Source organism: Aythya marila (genome assembly GCF_965140915.1).
Source record: "Aythya marila genome assembly, chromosome: 2".
Taxonomy (NCBI): domain Eukaryota; kingdom Metazoa; phylum Chordata; class Aves; order Anseriformes; family Anatidae; genus Aythya; species Aythya marila.
Genome location: NC_139043.1, coordinates 62,124,266 through 62,148,233, shown reverse-complemented (window position 1 = coordinate 62,148,233; position 23,968 = coordinate 62,124,266). Strand labels below are relative to the sequence as shown.

The 23,968-nt window shown below is 40.3% G+C and overlaps 1 protein-coding gene across 2 annotated transcripts in view; it reads right to left on the bottom strand.

Moving 5' to 3' along the window:
- The window catches only part of BMPER (BMP binding endothelial regulator), a 155,398-nt gene that overhangs the window by 1,650 nt on the left and 129,780 nt on the right, over positions 1-23,968 (bottom strand). For both annotated transcript variants that reach the window (XM_082752317.1, XM_082752318.1), the window contains exon 14: positions 5,581-5,711. In XM_082752317.1, coding sequence (XP_082608443.1) covers positions 5,581-5,711 — 131 coding nt within the window. The remainder of the gene's footprint in view (positions 1-5,580; positions 5,712-23,968) is intronic.

Sequence of the window (23,968 nt, the reverse complement as noted above, 5' to 3'; positions counted from 1 at the left end):
AATAAAATAAAAAAATCAATGATTTCTATCCTTTGTGCTATTTTATCAAGGGATCACTGAGAATGAGGATTCTCGTACCTAATGATTCCAGTATCTATTCAATGATTTATGTAGTTGGCAGTTCAATGGGTTTCCAACATAAAGACTACTGCGGGCTCAGCTAAAAGCACTATAAGGCCACCAGATCAATATTTAAACTCTTAACATTTTATATCCTGCCTTTTTAGTATGGAGAATAATCCATGGTTCAATAGCAAATAAGAGCCTGTTACTCTTTCTAACAGCTGTGCTGATGGCAAAAACAACTGATAAAATAGTTTATAGATGGTAACAGACTCTCAAGCATCCAGAAACATCTCTTGGTATTTACAGAGAGGTGGCTGAATTATAAAAGGTTTCTTCCATTTTGAGAGAGATTGAAAGTGCAGATTTTGTTAAAGAAGAGTACTGTTATGGACAGAAAGTACTGTTTTGTTGTGTGGACTAGCCTCAGAGTGTCACTACATTGTTGCTATTATTTATAAAGAGAATATGTGCAGAAATAAACTGATTAAAGCACTAAAGTCTCTAAGAGAGTTACAGGAAAGATGGAAGTCTTAGTGCTAAGGCATCATAAATTTAAGGGGTTCTTCTGCAGTAACAAAGTGATCTTCAAAACAGCATCAGCTTCTTGCCAGTTTTACTTCTTACACATTTTATAGCATCTATGCGAACGCAAAAACAGCACTGAAGAAGGAAGGAATTCTGGAAAGTTCTCAGGACACAGGTACTAAATGTGCAAACAAAAAGATGGCTAGTACAGCAGAAAACAACCCTGGAGTTACAGAGAATCAACATATAAATATTAGAAAGATATTAGATATAAGGTAGATATTAGAAAATAAAGTTTTCTAGCTCTAAGCAGGAAAAAGCACTAGAAAAAGCTACTTAAAAGCTCTGTGAGACATCTTTTATTGAACATCATTTTAGAATAAGTTGGGAAAATTATCTTTCAGGAATGTTTGAGATGATAGGCTTATTCTGCCTTTGGGGACTTTTTTTCAAGCTTTACATTTCTATCTTCCTCTGCATAACTTCTGTGCACATTGAAGAAGGGAATAAACAAAAGGAAGAATTTAAATGAAATTTAAAAGGGAAATAGGAATTTCAGAAGGTGGAAAAAACATGCAAGCAATATTAAGCATACAGTAATACACTAGATTCACTACAAATTGCACTTACACAATGTGTTAAGAATAGAGATCAAATCCCTAGAGTGGAAAGAAAAATGTGCAGAGTTTCCAGGAGCTTCCAAACATATTAATATATTTTGCAAATGTATTAATTGTCTATAAAAGTAGACTGAGATGCTCAAAGCACAACATGAGTTGTCTTAAAGAGGCCGTGACCTTAAGATTTTAGCCTGTATAGGCTTAATTCCACAAAGCTTTATGGCAGTAATAGCCAGCCTATTTATTCCACCTGAGCTCTGTTTGGTGCCTTAGCTGTTGGTTTTGAGGAAAGTTGGCTCAAGGTTTCCTTTCCACTTCCTCATGTCTGCCCCAGAGTAAAAGAGAATATATTACAGGCTGCCTTCAACAGCTGTGGTACCCATAAGTTCTCCCCAGCTCTACTCTACCACATAAGGATAGATGCCTTCTTGCATGTCCAGATACTTCCTTCTCCTTGAGATGATCCCATGGAGAAGACATGACGGCTCTAATTTCTGCTGTAGTCAATCCATAACGGGATTATTAACTTACTGCCAAGAGAAAAATCAGAAAAGTACAACAGTTGCTGTTAAAGTTCCCCGGATGGTTTTTATTGTTGAGTGCTTCAGTTGTTAACATGTGGTGTGATTGATCCAGAACATTCCACGTCATCAACAGTTTAAAAAATAAAAATAAAGGCATTCTGCAGTAGGCTTCTCAGGGACTGATGAAATGAATCAGTACCTTGTAAACATGGAAAACAGAAGTGATGCCTTTGCACCCATCTTTTGAGGCAAATTCCTCTCTTATAGAACTAAGTTCTGTTAGTAATAACTTCCTCAGTCCACTAGCAAAAAAAAAAAAAAAAAAAAAAAGCACAAAAGTTACTAATAATACTGCATTTTGCAATGTTACCAGTCCCAACAGGATTTTTCCACTCTTCTTCTAGAACATGTGTCTGGCATGACAGATGTGAGCTTCCTCAGACCGCTTTCTGAGCTGGCAGGACGATAGCCAGCTCCAGTCCAGAAGCCATATAGTCACATAAATACAGCACTGTGCCTGAGCTAATAAACCCTGCCTAATAAGGCTATACAGTTTTCAGACCAGAGCTGGCTTATTCCAGCCAGTTTGGCACTTTCACAGAGAAGGCTTGTATCTGTCAGCACCCGTCTTTGTAGACATAGCTGTCATTTTTTAGGAGGAATTTTTGCTCCCCAATATAAAAGTCAAAGTACCTAACATGGAACTGCTGAAGACTCCCCTTGTAGTATGATATCTGGTAAATCTGCTTCCACAGAAATTTCTGAGCTAGTATTTGTGCATAAGTGCATCATGCAGCTTCTTGTTGCATAGTTTGGGCTTTCAAGGTGTTTTGAAGGACTTTCAAATTAGATGTCACTCGTGGAGCTTGAAATTCACAAAATGTCCTTTAAACACAGAGAAATAGAAGGCAATAAACCTGAGCACTGCTCTTATCATGATACAGTTCTGTTGATCTTTCAAACTTTCAGTTTTTAATAAGTTTCCACTGAGAAGTCAGAGTAGCCTTCCCCCTTCTGATGCATATTCACAGAGAATTAGAAAGATTAAAGAAAACCGAGATGTAGCAGGTAAAAAGAGTGACGTTGGCTAGAGAATTCCACAGCAGAGAAGAGGGGACCCAGCAGAGAAGAGTGAAAATCAGATACAGGCTCATCTTTTGATTGACAATGATCAGTCAAACCTCTAGTTTGACTGATCGTTGTCTAGCCTGACTGATCATAAAGGGATGAAAGGAGAAAATTGTTCAGCTTTTATGAAGTTGTTGGAGCATGCCAGCACATCAATGCTACCATGTGCACTTTGCACTCTATTATATTCCCTATCTGCTTTTTCTGTGTGGGTATGTCCATGGCAGGGAGTTACTGACATCAGCCATCCTAGAGTCATCTTTCCCTCAGTGCCCTTAGAAATTCAGCGTTAAATTGCTATGGCCCAAGGCCTGTCACCATCCTCAGTTTACTTAATCACACTTTTAAAATTGCTTCCTTATGATTTTTTGGGGCTTTAAATGTATATATATATTTTTTATATCTCCTTTTCAAAACCTCTTCCTTCCATTTCTATCCCTTCTATTCCCTCTCCATCATATTCTCTTACTTCGTCATTCCTTCTCCCTGACACTCCTGTTTTTGTTTGTTTGCTTTGTTAATACATCATATTTTTCCTATGTCTGTCCTAACAAGTCTCACTCCTCATGCAAACTTGAATTCCTTTCCAAACCCTATCAGTTCCCATTCAGATCTCACCAATCATCCCTAGCCCTTTTCCATACTCATTAGCTTCTTCTCTTCACCCCTCCTGTTAAATGATACTCCCTTTACTGAGACAGCCTCAAAGGACAGCAAGCCTTGCGCTGTAGTATTTCACAGAGGACTTAGAGGAGGATATGTTGCTGCACTGAGGAGGGAGGAAGAGCATGTAGGGAACAGGACATATAATTCAGCTTTCTGAACATCCTGTTTGGCTGGCTGTCCAGACAACACAAGCTTTCTAAAGATTATAAAAATGAGTTAAGTGTACAGCAGTCAGGGTAGAAGAGCTGGCAACCACACAAGATCTGGTTTTATAACACACAAAAGAATAATTAAAACCTGACTATACTAATAAGTATACTCCATTTCCATCAGAACACAGCTCTTCCAAGTATCCCACCAGCTATGAAATGTCAAACAGGAAATGAAAGTCACAGAACGCTAAAGTTTTATTACAGATATATTGTTTCATACCCAGAAACTTTTATCCATAATTAGGACACAATAATTGTAACTATGAGTTTGGGGAAGAAAAAAGTAAGTTAAAGAATAAAATCTTGGTGCAGGCCACTGGTAACATATGGACGCATTTTACAGATGCAGTGGATGCACTTTAATGCTTACCGTACAACTCACTATAGAAGATCGTGCTACTTATTTAACACTGTATGCTAAAGTAAGTGTTTTGAGGGTACTTGACCACATAGAGTTTATCTATATTTTCTGCTTAACAAGATTTCCCCTTCCCCTCTAGAAGTCTGAACTGAGGTTAAAAAACTCAGGTGGATTTAAGAACTTCTTTCATTAGCTTTAATGGAATACGTGTGTTTAAATTCCTTCATAATGTTCACTCAAGGACTTTTTTTGCCTTAGAAAATGTTCTTGCCCTTGGTAAAATGACAGAAAAAATGTGAATAGAAGCCTCAATTAGTGAACTCGTGATATGCCAACAGTTGTATAAACTCCTTAAGGCAAGTACTGGAGTTTTTATTCATTTTACGGCATCTTGTATAGTGGGGTCTTGGTCTGCAGAGCTTTGGTCAAAAAAAAAAAAAAAAAAAAAAAAAAAAAAAAGTCAGGTTGCTTATTTCAGTTTCCACATGGATCTGCTACTGGATCGATAGATTAAAATTGTATATGTTATTAGTGCTGAGACCACATCCTTGAACAGTGCTTTTCACTTACTGACACCCTGTTTGGATTGTTCTGTTCCTTCATAAGAAAAAATAAGCCTTCTGGGAACAGTCAATCAAATGTAATTTGCTCTGTCACTCACCCATTCCTGCTATTGTGCCTACAACAGAAAAGGAAATTGAAGTTGAGAGAGTAGACCCTGAGCCACACACAATCACCAAAATAGACCACAGAGCAATAGCTCTTTGACCAGCACCGAGTATCTTTGTCTCGTTTCTTTCCAACTGCTGTCAATGGCTTTACATAAATCTGAATACATTTCCAGGCAAACTGAGGCCATTACAGAGTGTTCTAAATTAATGAGACCATCATCAGGGGAAATATTAATCTGTAATATTGCATTTTACTTCAAGTGACTATGACCACAGGCCACCGCTTCTCATGGAAGCAATTACTCACAATTACTTGCAATTAATGCAGTCCTAATCACATGCAGAATTTGGTCCAAGTGCCAGACTTAATGCATGTCTGCATTTTGATATTACCATTAAAGACATTCTTTCTTCTTCCCTTGTTGAACCTTCTGCAATCATATATATATTTTGTCTCAGGAAATACAGCTGTGCTTTAACAGGAGGTCAAAGGAGTTTAAACATTATCTGCAATCATATGTGGACATATTCTGAAAGAAAAAAGCATGCACTTCTTCCAGAAAGTACATAAAATTATGCTAGCTAACATTAGAAGTGGCAAGTTTTGTAACTAAATAAACATCTGCAGTATTTGATGATTCAGAATTGTTCCTGGTAAGGTCCCTCTCCATACCTCAGCACATAACTTCACTGATGATGTAACTCCAGTTCTAGCCAGGTCATTTCTGATCATCCTCCACCAGTAAAAGGATAAGAGCCTATTAACCTAAGCACTGGGTTACAAAGATGCCATCCCAAAATTCTTACCTGCACAGTGCTGCTCAGGTACCCACTGGACTTTCAACCCTTCTCGCTGACAGGCTCGAGCATAGGCCAGGAATGACTCGCAATAGCAGTTTTTATGAACTGGACACTCGCACATGTCTGTCACACAGGACCTGCAGAACAAAACCCCGGAACAAATAAGCAATGAAAGATTTAGCAATTATCTCACCAAGGTTTGGAATCATTTATTCTCCAGTCACACAGAGTCTGATGTCACAGAAAACTAAGCAACAAGAAACTTAAAGATTTGCTTTTCTGCTGCCAAATGTAACTTCATGTCTCTTTTTTGATGTGCTGTTCTAATGCAGAGAAGGCTTAAGAGCAACAAGGAGAGAACCACATGGGAACAGGGATGTGAGAATAAGAACCAAGAAATGCCAGGCAGAGAGGACCAAGACCACAGTGGTAGAAAGCAAACTCCAAAATGATTTGCACCAACACAAGATAAAGGCTTCTTTCCCATTACTGGAAAGTTATAATGTAATAATACTATTAATAACAAAGCAGCAGTGTTAAATGGGTGACTTCTGCAGGAAATGAGCACATGTCCTTCAATGCAAGGAATGAGAACTTCTCTCCAGGTCACCTCCAGCTTCCCCCCACTTTGAAGGCCCCAAAGCAGCTATATGTCTGTTTTCTCAGCAGCAACACTGCTAAATGCACAACTAAATGGAGACAGGCTGATGCAGCATAGCTGAGCAGTTCTTATGCTAGGAAACCCCCCAGGCACTTGTTAATAGCACCATCTTCCATTGCATAAGATGGAATCACCACAAAACATGTCAGGGAGCAAAGCTACTAACATGGCCCTAAGAAAAACTGCTACTGCATTTGTCACCACTATATTTCAAGTTAGCTAATCCAAAATATGTGCCCATTTGGCACAGATCTAAAATACAACTGGCAAGAGACAGCAGATTTGCAGTTGACAGTTTCTGCATATGCAAAATGCTTAAACGCTTCTGCAAACACAGAAATGCAAATTAAGAATTGCCAAGTATCTGCTGCTCCAAGTGGAGGGAGGGACAAGGTGTGAGGAAGACACACAGCCCGTGTGAGGAAGACACAGTCAGGGCCTCCGTTCTTCTGCTTTCCAGGGACTGTTCCATGCATGGACTGTGGGGGTCAATGGGCAAGAGCACCTTGCACCCTAGGGTCCTCTAGGGTGCCTGAGAGATCAAGGCAACACTTGTGAGAGGCACAAGTTCTCCAGAAGGACTAAAGTCACAGATGAACTCTCCATATTAACTGCTCTTGCTGTGGATCAAAAATTCAACTGTCTTTAGGAAAAAGATGGATATGGGCCTCCTTTTCCAGAAACCTTCCCCATAGCTAGTGTCTGGAAAAGGAGCAAGCATCTCAGCAAATTAATCTGGAGCCCTAATGCCTGTAGGATGCTTTGGAGTCACTGGGAGATCTATTTAAAACTAGGTGAGAGGATTAATGGACCATCAAACATGGACAAACTTGTTTCTGCCTTCTGCCAACAACACACCTTTAAGAGGAATATTTTCCCTTGTCAGAGTTACTGGCTGATTCAGTGACCTTTTATATGGTTGTGCCTGACAGTTCTGCTTAACATTTCCATCAGTGTTTATTTATTTTTACTGTCAGTGAATCCTCATCGTGAAATTACCTAAAAAGTCAATGTGACAAATAAGCAACATAAGTGCTAATGTAAAAAGGTTACCTGTCCTGCATTTATCAATATATACATAATATGCATAAACAGAATTGCTTTGGATCAAATATATATAAAATGTTCACATTTACAGACCAGTGGTTTTCATCTGAAATAACTTTAGTTTCCAGGGGCAGTGTAGCTTCACTTTAGTTCTGTGGTGGGGTCCCTTTACATCCTTTCCAGTAACAGATGTTGCTGCTTGGGTATAACAGCTGATAGGCTGTAAGGAACATATCAGCACTATATCTTTGGCCTTGTTTGACATTGTTAGCTGATAAAAGACCTTGTGTAAGCACAAAGGGTAATCTTTTTACATGACACACTAAATAAGTTCACACTGTTTCCTTTGGCCTAAATGTGCCTGTGATCTCCTGCTAGCATTCTGTTCTGCCCATAGCAGGAACCACTTCATATCCACAATGCCATTTGGAATATGTATTTCTCTTTTTACAGGGAAATAGGTGCTTGTTTGCTACTGCAGCAGATTATTATCACAAAGAAGGTCTGTAACTATCTCCACAGATAAAGTCAGTAATCAAAATACCATTCCATCATCTCATCATTTCTGTGCTAGCTAGTAGTGTTTTACTGCTCCCCACTAAGATTTACTTTCAATGCCAAAGGTGCTTAGGGATGCTTGCCAGTGCCAGGTTGGTTATGTGTTCACTGACTTCCTGCCTTAGAAATTATAAAACCCTAAGCCTGAGGTACTTCTGCTTTTGAAGCATAACTGCACTTCTTAGCATTACTCAGAGGGGGATGCCACCGTCTGCAGTGACAGCTAACTCAGGTGCTTGCATCAGGTCAGGAAATCTCAAGGCTCTCCATCAATCACTCAGTCTTTCTAATTAATACCACATTTATGGTACTCTTCATGACCAAGCCCGGGCATGGTTTTGTGGATTAGGGAGGCGAGGGCAGTGTTCCCAGCCTGCAGGATGGCAGCAGGGCAAGCACACTGTTTGAGTTTAGCTGCTATACGCATGTGCTAGATGATGCTACACCATTAGCCCTTGGCATTGGAATGGCTGTAGGCATCCAGGCAGGCTCCAGAATGAAATGTGCAGTTTGGCTGGGATCAGCATTATTTGCTACGGTGTTCAGCATGGGTGTTCACTAAGGAAGGTAGCATGCCACATTCAAAACAAACAATACTCTGATTCATTACACACCTAATTGCTTGTGTAATTTTTATTTTCCTGAAGTGTTTTATCCTGGTGAAAGCTGCTGGCTCACTCCCTAGGCTTGGCTGAGGACCAGTCATCAGACTGCAGATGTTCTATTAATGAATTACAATTTCTAATTATTTTTAAGCTTAAATAATTATGAAAGAAGATAGTAAAGGAAACTATATGCACAACTGCCAAGCCCAGTCAATCGAAATAAAACCTTTTTATTCCTTGTGAAATTTCTTAGTGGCAAGTTTAAGGCATTAATAGTAATATTAATATTATTTGTAGTTAGATGGATTGGTAGTTGGGTAGGAAGGAAGGGGTCTTTTTATATCACTTCTCAAATTAGCAGGGAGCAAGTATGTGGTCTGTTTGATAGCCAACAGAGTCATTGCTTCCCTTCAGTGCACCCTGCGGGAAACTGTGCCAAGTCACCATGACAGTCAAAGGGCAGTTCTGGGAAAGGACCCCCCTTTTGCTACGGGGTGGCTACTGAGGGAGTGTTGGCACTGTCCCATGGGCAAACTTTGGCACTGGTTCTGTAATTCTTTTTCCAACTATGAATCCTTTTTGTATTTAATTATATTTCTCAGAGTTATTGTTACAGTTATATTAGAGAGTCATTAGGGGATGCTTCATTATATAAATTTACAATCCTATTCTTTTGTGCAGTCCTCACCAATTCCCCTTTCAAAAATCTTCAGTATACCTATGGCTTTTTTTCACCTTCCCCAGTGACTGACACAATTCAAGCTTCTTTTTTAGATTCTGCAACTCTAACTGCATGTATGCAGAGGCTTTGGGCTTATCTGTACTCTAAACTGACCGGTCAAACAACATAAAAATACTCGTTTACTAAATTGTTGGAGTTACGTCAACAATGAAGCCATACTGTCAAGTTACCATACTGCCCACTGAAGGAGACTTTAGGCCTTCTGGGGTATTGTGATTTTTCCAAGAACAAAACATTTGCTTTAAGTGAACTAAAAGTGAGAATACATTCCAGAAACTTAAGCATCAAACCATTAGAGTCATATAGAAAGAATCCCACAGGAAGACCACAGTGGAAGTCACTGATAAAATTAAGCTGTTTTACCTGCTATGGAAATACATCCAGAATACTTGAATCAGCCTTAATTCTGCCCATAGTGGAATCATATCAAAATGCAATGATGTTGTGGTCCAAAATAAATTTATTTTAAGGACATATTTAGATTTCTAAAAAAATATTTGTCTGTGCTGGTGTCCTATTGTTTCCTCATCTTAAATAGTAGAGAAAATCTTATCACCACCAAGTGTAAGGAAATGGCTCCCAGAATCATATTTTCGGAACAGGACAGCATGATGCTTAAAAAAGACAGGAATTTTGATCTTAGGCAAACTGACATAATTATTTATGCATATACATAATTTTTAAGTCCTCTTACTCAAATCACACACACTTGTCTAACAGTGAAATAACCCCAGAGTCCATCCGAGGAAGGTCCAAGGGGACAGTGAGAAATGTTGTTTCTCTCTATTACTCATCCTTTAAACTCAGTCACAGCTTCCCAGATCCCTACTCTCTTGCTGACATGCTCTTTTAATAAGACACCTTACCAATGACCAGTGTAATATGTACATATACATACCTACATGTGGAACAAAGCAGACTTTTGCTATTCAGCCATTTTCTCTGCATAGTATTTGAGATAAATAATGCAGCTCACATGCTGTTCTCCCAGAGAAAGATGTACAGTGCAGAGAGACATGTGGACACTTAAGAACACAATGAATAAGAGGCTTTGAACCTGTTCCTATTCAGCTAGGGAAGAAGTACTGTTCTTCCTGTGAGCCCCCCTTCTCAAAAACACTTTATTTGGAGCCCAAGCTCCAATGTTGGCCTAATTTAGCACCAGTTGTGAACCCCAGCTCCAAATAAGTACCCGAGCACAGCCGAACCTCTCAATCCTCCACTGGCACTAAGTGCCTCGCTGTGATTCCTTTTGATGCTGCCTGTGCTGCCTGCAGGGTATGTGTTAGAGATGGTGTTAATTGGGTGTGTATAATCACAAACTGTTGCAGAGGGAAATCCATGAAAGTGAAGGCATCCGGCAGCTGGGGGACACACCCTTGAAGGAGACACACATACGCACACTGCTTCCACAACTTCAAAGTGAACTGGATGAGTATGCTCCTTCAGCAACAGCCCTTTTTCACATTAAACCATGGAAAGTCTCCAAGTCTCACAAAGGGCAAAGAATTGAGTCCTGTGCTACATGTTCTGTGAAAAAAGGAGGAAAGATCAGCAGTGAATCCCACAGCTTCAGTCTGTGCCACGTGGAACTGAAATTGCAGATGTTCAGTGTCACTTCCTAAACATCATCAGTCCCTCCTTTCACTTTGCAGTGCACACAAATCCAAACAGTCATATCAGGAAGGACTGTGCCTTTTTGCATTATATACATATGAAACCTAATTTCTCAACAGGAATGGGGGCACTTTTCAGACCTTTTGGTACTTCCAGGAAGTGGCTTTCTGCAGACAGAAAACACTAACATCCTCCCCTTCACCATTACACCACTAGGTCTCAGAAGACTTTACAGAAGCTCTTGGAGTTGGTGCATCACCATCCCCATTTTACATATGTGAAAATTCAGACATCAGTCCATGTAAGGGCTTGTCCTCCATACTGGGCATAAGCTGTATGCTTACAAACTCCATTTACTGAAGGGTCATTGGCCTAGGGAGAAGCATTAATCTCCAGTCCCACCAACTTGTGAGACAGACTCATCATGAGAACTTACCAGTATGCCACATCGGAGTTTTGGTACAATGTTGGCCTATTTTAGCACCAGTTATGAAAATAGCCAAAATCTACACAACAGTGAGGCTGGGTTCCTATAACCACACTGAAGTACTCACAATTGAGCAGCAAAACTCAGGATTCATTTTTCCTGATCCAAAATTAGACCTCCATTTTCCTCTTTCATAGGAAAAATAAAAACCAATGGCTTCCGTCAGTAGCTCCATTATTAGAATAAAGTTCTTATGGGCTGTTTTTCCTATAAAGTTTCAAGGAGTTGCCATTATTTATGGCCCCCACCAGAGAACTTATTTTACAAGATAAGAAAATGAGAAGATGAGCCATGCTCCAATATATAATGCAAAGGCTCATGCTGTTCCTGTTGTAAACTGTATTTTGTCTGTATGTGCATGTCTAATCTTACTGAAGTATTGAAGCTTGTTATTTACAGCTGGAGTCTTTTTATGGCCGAGAGGCTTGAGATCAGAGCCTTGAGATCATTCTCGCTTTCTCCAGAATTTACTAATTTTAATACAGAAGCAGCAAATAACTCATGAGGGAGGTAATTTTGGAGGCTGCAGAAATACAAAAGTCTTTACATCAATTGAGCATTCATTCAGAGTATTTGCCTGGGGGACAGACTGTTTCATGCAGCAAAGGCAGTCATTTTCATAAAGCATTTCTTCCAAGACCAGATAAGTATACCTGCACCCTCCATGCATTTCCTACACATTAGAACAACGGTAACATTTCCTTAAATTGAGGATCTATTAAAGGCATCCATAACAATGTTAACAACACTCCATCACATTGTTTCTGGTAAGATCTGGATCAAAAAATTCTAAAAACCTGGGAGCAGAGAAAGAACTCACAGCAGATCTTCTGTGAGCAGTGCAGAGCAAATCTACCGCAGGTATATACTTTCCATAGGGAAATCTAATTCCTATAAATAGATTATTGGCTTGAGAATGCTTGAGAGTATCACAGTTATTTTCGGTTGGTTTCTGAGGAGGAGTTTGCAACATTTGAATCATGTGTTCGAATTTCATCCCAGTTCCTGATTTTTGTGCAAATTCGAGTCAACCATGGATGGTATTGCCATGAGGAGGCCAGCAGAAAAAAAATAAAATGGTAAAACACACATCTCCACAAAAGGGATAGAGCTATATGTGGTTTAAGGTTTCTTGGGCACAGCAGTCACTTTACACTCACACCGAAGAGTCCTAATTTAACTGCCTACCATTGTTCCTGCTCCAGAGATAGACTTGGCACTCAGAGTCAATTAAACAGAATTACACAAGATATTCACATCCACCCCTGCCATGCCAAGGCACCCTTCCAAAAGATATTTAGAGGAGTTCAGTCAACTTGGGAAAAGGATGTTTTAAATGAAAGTGATAATTATTGTTGGTAATTTCCAACATAGCACAGACAGACAGTAATTCTCCTCAAGAAACTGGCTGCTCTTGGCTTGGACTGGCGCACGCTTCGTTGGGTTAGAAACTGGCTGGATAGCCGGGCCCAAAGAGTCGTGGTGAATGGAGCCAAGTCCAGTTGGAGGCCAGTCACTAGTGGCGTCCCCCAGGGCTCGGTGCTGGGGCCGGTCCTCTTTAATATCTTCATCGATGATCTGGACGAGGGCATCAAGTGCACCCTCAGTAAGTTCGCAGATGACACCAAGTTAGGTGCGTGTGTCGATCTGCTTGAGGGTAGGAAAGCTCTGCAGGAGGATCTGGATAGGCTGCACCGATGGGCTGAGGTCAACTGCATGAAGTTTAACAAGGCCAAGTGCCGGGTCCTGCACCTGGGGCGCAATAACCCCAGGCAGAGCTACAGGCTGGGAGAGGAATGGTTGGAGAGCTGCCAGGCAGAGAAGGACCTGGGAGTGATGGTGGATAGTCGGCTGAATATGAGCCAGCAGTGTGCTCAGGTGGCCAAAAAGGCCAACGGCATCCTGGCTTGTATCAGGAACAGCGTGACCAGCAGGGCTAGGGAGGTGATTGTCCCCCTGTACTCAGCTCTGGTGAGGCCGCACCTCAAGTACTGTGTTCAGTTTTGGGCCCCTCGCTACAAGAAGGACATCGAGGTGCTTGAGCGGGTGCAGAGAAGGGCGACGAAGCTGGTGAGGGGCCTGGAGAACAAGTCCTACGAGGAGTGGCTGAGGGAGCTGGGCTTGTTCAGCCTGGAGAAGAGTAGGCTCAGGGGTGACCTTATCGCTCTTTTTAGGTACCTCAAGGGAGGCTGTAGCGAGGTGGGGGTTGGCCTGTTCTCCCACGTGCCTGGTGACAGGATGAGGGGGAATGGGCTTAAGTTGAGCCAGGGGAGTTTTAGGTTAGATGTTAGGAAGAACTTCTTCACTGAAAGGGTTGTGAGGCACTGGAACAGGCTGCCCAGGGAAGTGGTGGAGTCACCATCCCTGGAAGCCTTCAAAAGACGTTTAGATGTAGAGCTTAGGGATATGGTTTAGTTGAGGGCTGTTAGCGTTAGGTTGGAGGTTGGACTCGATGACCTTGAGGTCTCTTCCAACCTAGAAAATTCTGTGATTCTGTGAATTCAAATTTGATTTCTTTGCCTATAAAAGTAGTCAGAACCCATGCTTTCTTCAAAAAGTGTAAGCAAAAATGATATTTTCCAGTGACACTGAATAAGTGAAGGTACATGCAGACTTCTGAAAAAGCATACTGTGCTGCACAATATCACCATAAGCCTGTACCACATGCTGCTAAAAGTATTATCCAAAAGCCTTTGGAAAATGCCAAAAAGAGTGTTCTATGTGTATTTTTAACCTTTATAAAAAAAAAAAGAGTATACTGTGCCAGATTTGCATTTTATTGCCTTAACCAACATTACCCACAAGAATATGGTAAAATGAACAATGAAAACATTCTGGAACATTTTCTAAAACTGTATCAAATTAAAGTTCTCAAGACAGCACTACTCTGACATCATATTTATAATCTTCCCTGACTATGTAGTAGCAGTGGTAAAGCCATTTAAAAGGAGAGAAGGGGGAAGAACCAAATAAAGAGCAAAACAGAAGAGCAACCTTCCCTACTTCTTTCTTCGTATTTCCCCCAATGTCTCAAATAGGCTTTTTCTATCTTGTGCTTGGACCTTACAGGCATCTGTGGGTTTAAATGTTCTTTCTGGTCCTAAGAATGGAAAGGATGGCTAAAATCCCTCCATGGGGAAATAGCTGAGCCATGACTGAGGAAGACAATGAAGTCCCATGCTGGGCTCCAAGAAGCATCTGGTATGACTCAGAATATTTCCTAGAGCTGAAGGTTACAATGCAGTTGAGCAGCTGACTTGCCACCTTTACTGGGAGTGGATTTTTGCTAAAAATCTCTGGCAGAATAGAGAAATGCCATCCGCACAGAGCCCTGGAAGAGCTGACCCCTTGTACTCTCACTCTTTCAGAAAGTGGGAAAAGGTTTTCCCCTGCTATTCTGTTTCAGTTTTGCTGGGGCATGCAAAGTGTAACTTTTAAAGTCATGACATTCGAAAGAAATAGTTGTATGTATGAGAACTCAACCACTTTGGTTTGAGTCTGAGTTCACACATAGCACATACCTCAAAGTGAAACTGTTAAAAACAACTTCCCTGTGCACACAGGATTAGCATTTTGCATCCAGAATTACTGGAACAAAGAAGACACACAGCATTTCAAGTATGTGCCCAATACCACACTGAAACATGCCTGTCAATAATTGCCTTCTTTTACTTGCTTACTCAAGCAGTATGCATGCAAGTTGTTCCACTTTTTTTTTTTTTTTTTTTTTTGGTGGGATTACTGAAAAAAAAAAAAAAAGCAAAGCAAACAAACATACAAACAAAAACATTTGGCTGCCTGTATGTTGTATGCTCTATAGCTTATATATCTGGTTGGAAAAAACAAGGACCATAATAACTGCTGTAGAACAGACAGTTTCCAAAATAATTATTAAGAGGCAAAATGCAATAAAAAAGTTTGGACCAACAAAAAGATACAGATGCATAGTTAGAAGTATCACCTGGAACATGACACTGGAGGTTCAAAAACTGGAACCTGGTTTCTGAGGACACGTATTTCTTCAGTTTATATCCACAGTCATACACTTGCAAATGTGCATCACATAACTAGTAAAAAATATGCTACCCAATACAGCAGATCATGCATTTGTTGAAAGCTGTCTGGCAACCAGTCTTGGTGCCCTGAGGGCTTAATATTCAGAAAGAAAGTCACCTCCTAGGGGATTTTCTAACAAAAATCCCATCTTTCACAGTCCCAGTGACCTAAGGACTGCAGCCTATTTGCTCGTCACTGATTCCCTATGGCTGTGGCTGTAAACACTGCTGCAGTGTTTGGGCCACACTGACCTACTTTCTGCACCCAGAACCCCATCGTCTCTCCTCAGAACCCACAACCTAGACAAATCTCCAAATTTCACAATCTTCTATTTTGGATTTCTTAAACCAATGAGATTCCTTATTATTTATCGTGTTCTGAAATAACACATCAGTATTCAAGCTACTTCAACTGACCACTGGCATTTCAGATGTGTAATCAAGTCTTTCTTATGAGAGGAAAAGATAGGGACAATGTCTTAGTGGACCTTCTGAATATCCATACTAATACTTTTACACTTTTGTTTTTCTCACTCTGTGAGAAACCTGCCTAGCCTAGCACTTACACTGCTAATGTGAATTTGCCTTGCAACTGAGTTAATCCATGAGGGAATTTGCAGTGTCCTTTGGCATAGCTACCACAGAAAATGCACCTTATTTTGCACCTTTTGCATTATATAATTGACATAAAATTTTATCTTTTTCTCTGTGCCTAGACTCTATTTTTAAAGAAGATTCCACCTAGTTTCTAGTTCTTCAAGCAGAGAGTGAACTGTCATATCTTACCTACAGAGAGAAAACAACAGTCATTGCAACCCAGGAAAAAAAAAAAAAAAAAAAAAAAGCTTTAATATTTAAATTCATAGCATTCAAGTGGTTCTTTCAATCAGCAGTTTAATTTTGTTTTTTATATTTACAGTGCAAATGAACATGGCAAATTAATCTAATATGACTGCATAAACTTTCACTGTAGTAGACAGAGAGCCCATTAGTGTATTCTGTGTGACAGTCCTCATCCAAGAAAAGCCAGAGTTGTCAGGAGTTTATAAACATCCTAGATAGAACCTCAAAAATTATTGAAAGATTTTAAAGTCATTACCTTAGAGAAACACAAACCATCTACATATTGCCATAGTCATGAAATAGCCATATAAAATACCACAAGATTTAAATCTTCTAAAATAAAAAGCAAGGCATCTCCTACTCTCGAACAACTAAATATATTGCGGTTCTGCTACGCTATCTATCATAAAAATATGCCATATCCAATAATGAGCACAATGAGAACACGACACAGGAAATATTTCCAAAGTGTAAATGTAAACTGAAGTTATCTTCAGCTTTTGATGATGATTCCCTGTATATATATCCAAGGAGGCCTTGTGATATAATAACAAACAGGCTGGCTAGTTTTGAAACTCTCATTCTTAAACTCTGCAGAGCCCACTCTGTGGCTTCACCCGTATGAAATTAACTTTGATCAAGCATATTTTTCCTCTAGGTGGCTGCAGAGCATTTAAAAAGTTGCTGGCTCCAGATGGAATATGAGAGAGAGTAAGGGAAAGAGTAGACAGGAGATCGTTACTTAGAAAACAGCCTCCCTCCTCATCTTGCTTCCTTTACAAAGCAGAAGCCAAAATCCTATTTCAGCAAAGTTAGATTTACCATGAGCATGTCATACTACCACCATGTCACGCACACTCATTGCATTTAATCTCAGAAGTTTCACTCTTTGCTCATCATCAAAGATAATGGGCTAGAAAGAGGACTTGCAAAAAGTGGCACAAGGGCCAACTTACCTGAATTGAAACATTCAAAAAACACTCTCTTCCCAGTTTTATGACTTCCTGTGTGGTCTTGGCCCAGACCCATAGGAAGATGTAGGCACATTAAAGTATGATTTAGGCAGAGTTCATACACCTGAATCTAAAGCTGTGGTCCTGGCTTGGTTGCCCTGACCCTGTCAATGCATCCTGGCAATGCTGGAGACTTAGTACCTCCTTTTACATTTCTTCAGACACATCTGCTTTTACTCCACATGTTTCCAAGGCTGCATGGTCATTGGCAGGGATAAGCTCAACCGGCATCTCGACCATGAGGGCCTCTCACCCACAGAGCCAGGCTGTCTTGAAAGAGTGGCAGTGCTGTCATGGTTTTGTTCCAGTTTCAACAGAGCAGAGAGTGAGCGTAACAGCTTGACAGTGGCCCAGCACTCAGCCAGGAGTAAGGGAGCTGGCTTCTAGTCTCTGATCTATGGTCAGTTTTGGCTTAGTCTGCACTTCACATAAAGAAAGCTTTAGATAAGCGATGCTCTGTGTGCTACAGCAGTTCTTTAACCTTAGTGCAAGATCTCAACTGTAAAACACCATACAGAGCCTGAAAATACTGTGCTTGAAATGCTGGCTCCGGTGAAATCAATGGTAATTTTCCTACTGACAACACAGAAGCCAAGAATCAGAACCATCATCAGCTTTTCTTGCTGTACTTCAAGGCTTTGAAGGATCCAGACGCTTTCAGGGCATGGTTATACATTAAATTCAATCTTCCTGAATTAAAATGCTATGAATTAAAGTTTCCTGTACTAGACATAGTGACTCCACAACATATTGGCCTTGCCCAGGAGCCACAGGAACCCACAAGGATATTATAAAGTCAGAATGACCTAATTCTGGGTGAGGTGGAATGAGATGATGCAAGGACACAGAGCCAAGGTTTGTTCTCCTTCATGACAAACTTACCTTTCAGTGTGTTGGCTCAGGCACAGTACTTTACTCGGCTAAATACAAAGAGAGCTCTGATGCGAATCATCAGTCTTTAAAGTGAAATGTTGGCCATGACCATGAGCAAATCCTCCCTATCACAAAACGATCACAACCTCATTAGGTCCACACTTCTGAGTTATTTTTCTGCTACTCTCTTGGTGATGCCCAGTGGTGAAGGTAACACGCTAAGATTACTTCTGGGGTTTGTCTTGTATAAAAAGTCCTAAGCATCTGAATTTGACTTTGCTTCTTTTTGTTGGCTAAGTGGAGTCTCTACCAAGCAGATTTGTGCCTGGTGTTAGCCACTGTGAGGATGTTGCCTGATGGAGCCATAAAGCAATTCATTCTCTCTCTATCACTTTTCACTCCATAAAATCTTCCCTGGCCTCCCCATAGAAACAGCAGAAAGATCTCAGAGCAGTACCAGTTTGTTATGAAGCTTGCTGTCAAACTTGGCAGTGGTTGCAAGCTACTCTCAACCTTTCTCACCAGTGAGGTTTGTGGGTAGAAATTGTCAGCACAGGCTACTCCTGTCAGAAACAGGCTACTTCCCTGTTTCTGACTTTCCACCGTCAGAAACAGGGAAGCAGCTCAGCTTGGCAAAGCAGCCAGTGCAGCATCTCTCCTAAAGAAGCCCAGCTGACAGCAGAGGGAAATCCGAGAAGGTAATAAGGAAGAAAAAGCTGTTGCTGGAGGTTACACAGGCTTCATAGTTATGTTCTCCATGAGTCCTTAGGAACCGCAAGGTTTAGAGTCCATACTTCTGGGAGGCCACAGATTTCTTTCCTTTGAGGTGAGCATGTGGCACCCACTTGGTAGATTTTCTGCTCCCATGGATCTTTCCACAGGTGGGGAGCCTGAGGGCCCGTATGAAAGCATGAGCGGATTAGCTCTGTCAAAACAAAGATCCTGTTTTTGTGCCAGTAAGGAAAAAAGGAGGGAGCAGGGAAAGCATAAAATAGAGTGTATGATATATAGAAGGAAAATTGGTTTTTAATAGAATCTTTTCAAAGTTTTCCATTAAGCTTTGGTCGCTTGCAGTACAAGTTTTGGAATGCAACTCCCTCATCCCCTCAGGATGGTCTGCATTTTATTACGTTAGTAAGGAAGCCCAGCTTATTCCTAGCAGAGCTACTGTATGAAACATTTCAATCTCAAGCCAAAGTGGCAGGAGTAAAAAACCCTCCTGCCTGATTGATTTTCAGCCACTATTCTGGTGCCAGTAATTTAACGCAATTTTTATCATGTGTAGAAGAAACTTTTATTACCAAGCAATGAGTAAATCAAACAGAATCACATCGTAATGAACAAGATGATATGCACCCAAATGTTACCCATATGATCACTAGATTTCAGCTAAGATACTTAACCAGAATGAGCAAAGGAATATATCAGAGGAAGGGAGGAGGCACTGGTTATGAATCAGGGGAGATGAACTGAGCAATGAGAAGACACTAGAAACTCATCCTTCCCTCCCACCTTCCTTCCTTTCCTTCTTCCATCTCCCATTTCAGTAATGCAGGCCATATGACTATTAGGAATAGCTGCATTGAAAGAAGAGGAATAACAGCAATACCAGTAGTCCAGGAGAAAACAAAAAAGATGGGGCAGTACCGTAAGTCTGTCCCCTGGGAGCATGCAAAGATGTGGAAGATGCTATTACACATATCAATAGCAACTCTTACAGTTCAGAGACATTAGAGAGACAGAATGAAAGCTGTACCTGTGTATAAAAGTCTGTGTATAAAAAGTCTGTGTATAAAAAGTAGCTGTGGTCTCCAGAGATGTCATTTAGGAGATTTAATCAGCATTGGCAAATTGTTACACACTTAAAAATCAGGGAAAATGACCGTCTTTAAGACACAATTAGCCTTACAATGTAGCAAGTCTTGTCTTCACCAGGTGTCTCATCTTCCGACTTACCTTTCCTGGGTAAAGACTGCACCTACTGCTTTGATTCATGGTAAATTCTGTAGGAAGTGCTACTCTCTGAAGTTATTTGTCTGGATGCAAACTTTGAGCCTCTGCTTTCCCAGAGTCTCTCCCAGAGATATGTGGCCAGGGCTCATTCCTCTGAGATGCAACATGGTGGTTCTTGAACATGTTGCCCAGAGAGAACTATTTTTCAAATAATTCAGAAAAAACTCTCCAGAGTGTATATACAGATTTGATCCTGTTTTAGTCCTAGGTCAGTAATGCAACAGGCTGTCTATTGGACTTCAGGTTAAACAAGGTCTTGTTTACTCAGTCACCCTTGTGTTGCATTTAATATCTTGCCATTTGCTAAAATTATAACACAACAAGATGATCATAAATTTTAACACTGTCTTTCTCGCCAAATGGATTAATGAAATCATATAGCATCTCCATGGAGATTTGTGCATCTTCAGCACACTCCACGTGGATATCAACTGTTGTCGGATTATATGTCTCTCCACTTACAAGTAAAGAATAGCACTATTTATGCATTAAGAATTTCTTCATATCTTAAGATCTACTTACAGAGATTATCCTGTTGTGAATGTCAAGCCCAGTGGTTCTTAGCGATCCCTTTATGCAACAGTAGCAGCAGCCACGGAAAGAAAGAATCAGGAGGCAACAAAGTCCTTGATCCCATCTGGGCAAAGAGTACAAAGGGAATCATCATGTCTGCATGAAGAGAGTGATGGTGATGGAATATTAACAGAAGAGGCAGAATCCCTGGAGTCAAACACTGTGGGAATGAGTAAAAGCCACAGAAGGAAATGGAGGCTAAAGAGAAAGGCACACAGTAAATATCTGCAGATGCTGTCATTTGCAACAAGGGCTGAACCAACAAGGACATAGTCACACGCTCACATAGCACCTACTAGCTTTGGGGGGAAAAAAAAGGGGAAAAAAAAAAAAAACCAGCCTCACCAGTGAAGGAATATTCTTTTTAAGATCAAAAGTCAAGCAGCAATAAAATCCGTGTCAAAAAACACAGACAGAGGAGGTTGTGCATACTCACTTTTGAACATCTGCACAGAGAAGCCACTTAAGTAACCATGCAACAGCATGGAAGAAACATCTGCAGTGTGTAGACCACCAGCTGTGCAGTAATAATACTTTGAATATCCAGAGTGCCTTTCATCTGAATACTGCAAAGCATTTTCCAAACAAATTAAGCTTCACAACACCACTGTGAGCTTCTTATTTAATGGTAGGATTATTTCATCCTGCACCAAAATGCCATTGCCGCCAGAATGAAAACTAACACCTGTTTATCATCTCACAGAAATGTTGTACAATTTGCATGACGGGATGTGACAAAAAGGCTGTAGTTAACTTAAAGTGCAGGAAGACTTGAGGTGGTCAAAATTAAATGTTAGGAAAATGAAAACAGAGTATCACCCCCTTTTACTTTTTATGCAAAATGTCACATTAAGTTTTATGCCCACATGCTGTTACTTTTTGGTCTTTATTTCACATTAGGAAAAGAATACTTCCTTGGGTATATACTTGTAGGGGTGTCTACAGATGTGCTCAGAAGTACAGAACATACCTTTCCTGGTTGTGTACACTCAATAAAATGTATTGCAGTGCATTGCAAATAGCTTTCCTTTGTACTCCTTCAGATCTGTTTTTATAAGGCATCCTGATGATTATACTAGAGCACTGCCTCCTAGGCAACATGCCATCTAGTAAGTCCTAAAACAATTTCTTGCTGTGTGTACTATCAGCTCCACAGGGTACTCCATGTAAGCAGTTCTGTCCTGATTCTGCTAGGTTTGTGCAATCTGACTGTACATTCCTCAAGAACAAGGAGAAAGGCTGGAGAACATGATACTTGCAGATAGGAAATATTACAGACAACCCATTATCATTTCCTCTCTTTTCTTAATATGATCACTTTTCAATCCAATGGAAATGTTAGTGGAAGAAGTAGTTTGATGGGTAAGTTATAGCAGCAAAGAAGACTACTTTATTATCCAATGAAGTTTTCTACTGACAGAACGATGTATAATTGTTCTATATGGGAGAAACCATTCCAAAATTCTTTAAAAATAAAGGAATATACATCTTTAAAATGAAAACTTTTTTGAGGGTATCAATGAGATTCTTACCATGTTTGACACTAACACCCTAAGATGTTAACATGTGAGGAAGGCTTTTTGATGCCACTGTTAAATAAAAATTGTAGCTTGGACTTGCAGATGGTTAACTGAATTTTTAAGACCTTGTTAATGATATTTGGATATTAAGCAAAAAGCTCTAGCTTCAGCTAAGGGGGTATATTGTAAACATTTCCACATTGATCATCTCTGAGTTGGTCCCAGCTGGGCATGTGGTGGTTAACCTCAGACCAACTTTTCCCTTCTTCTAAGAAGTTTGTTATAAGAGGACACTGCCTGGCTTGAGAAAAGAAGGTTCTTTCATGATTAAAATTTTCCAGAAACACTTTGTGTTGGTACAACTCTGTCCCAGGGTAAAACTTTTTGTCTATAATGCCAGGTAAGGTTGGCCAGCACCAGCTGCTTTTGACGTCTCATCCCACACGACCAGCTCTGAAAAAGTTCTCTCATACTCACATACTGATTTGTCTCCAAAAAGAGCTGTTTCTTTTCTCCATGGATGTAACTGAACACCTGTGCCAAATTACTCACTATCCCACCAGGACTGACTACTTCATTTTAAATAAACCATAAAATGGCATGAATTACTTGGGGAGAATAAAATGTTCCCTTTCAGTCTATAAGTTCGTTATTTTTTCTCTTGTATGCTGCTTTTATGTTTGTTTCAGATATGATTTTCCTTAGCCAAATTTCAAAATAGCGAATAGGAAGAGTAAGTCTTACAAAAATAAACTATATCCTTTTCAGTTCTATCATACACAGGATAAGCAGTTATCTACTTTTTGATACATGATCTCAACCTGTTCACAGCCTCACCAACTCAGAACAGCACTGAAGAACTAGAGACTTTGAAAGGTTTCTGTCCCTTGGAATATTAACATTTCTTACCAACATTCACTTCCATTTTGTGTTTTTTTTTTTTTTTCTGAGACCATAACATTCAAATTATATTTTGTGTTTCAGTTTGGATAAACCTCAGAAAAAAGCTGAAACCTAAGTCACACACCAGCTCTAACTCACCAGCTGAAATGATAGCATAGCATTGTTTCCACAAGACAAGGAGAACCAAAATCTTCAATACCAGACCCTACATCTGTTCCAATTTAGTAACAAACTAAACTCATTCTCCATCCCCCATAAGCACATCCGCACATACACACAATGGAACACTCAATTTTAAGGACATTTGCCTCTGGATCTGGATCCATGTTGGGCCACTGCTAGTTTCCAGACACAATCATAAATCAGTCCAGTTTCACTAGAAAGAAAGGAGATTCACAGAGAGCTCCAGGCAAAGATCTCTACCCAACTTTCCTAGCCCAAAATCTGGCTCTGCAGCAATACATTATATTTGTTTTCAGCAGTGAAATAATGCTGCATACATCCATAGTCTCACCAGGGACAATTTATGAGATCGTACCCCCTAACCCTCCTCCATCTGGTCCTTCACTGAGCTATATATCTTCAGAAACAGCTTTAAAACCATGTATTTTCCTAACTCTGCTTTGAACCCCTTGGTTTAGAAATACAGTAGCAAGAACATGAATTGCTGGGAAGGGCAGCAAGGCTGAGTCTCTGCTCCAGGGACACTGGAGACCATGAGTCTGATGGACCTCATTACCAGACTCAGTCCTTTGACCCCCAGGCTCCGAAAGTGCTCTTCTCCCTTCTCTTTCCATTCAAATAGAGTCTGAAATTTAAGGAAAATAGAAATACATTGCTAACACACTCCAAAGACTGAAAATCATGAAGTGGGGAGGTGGCTG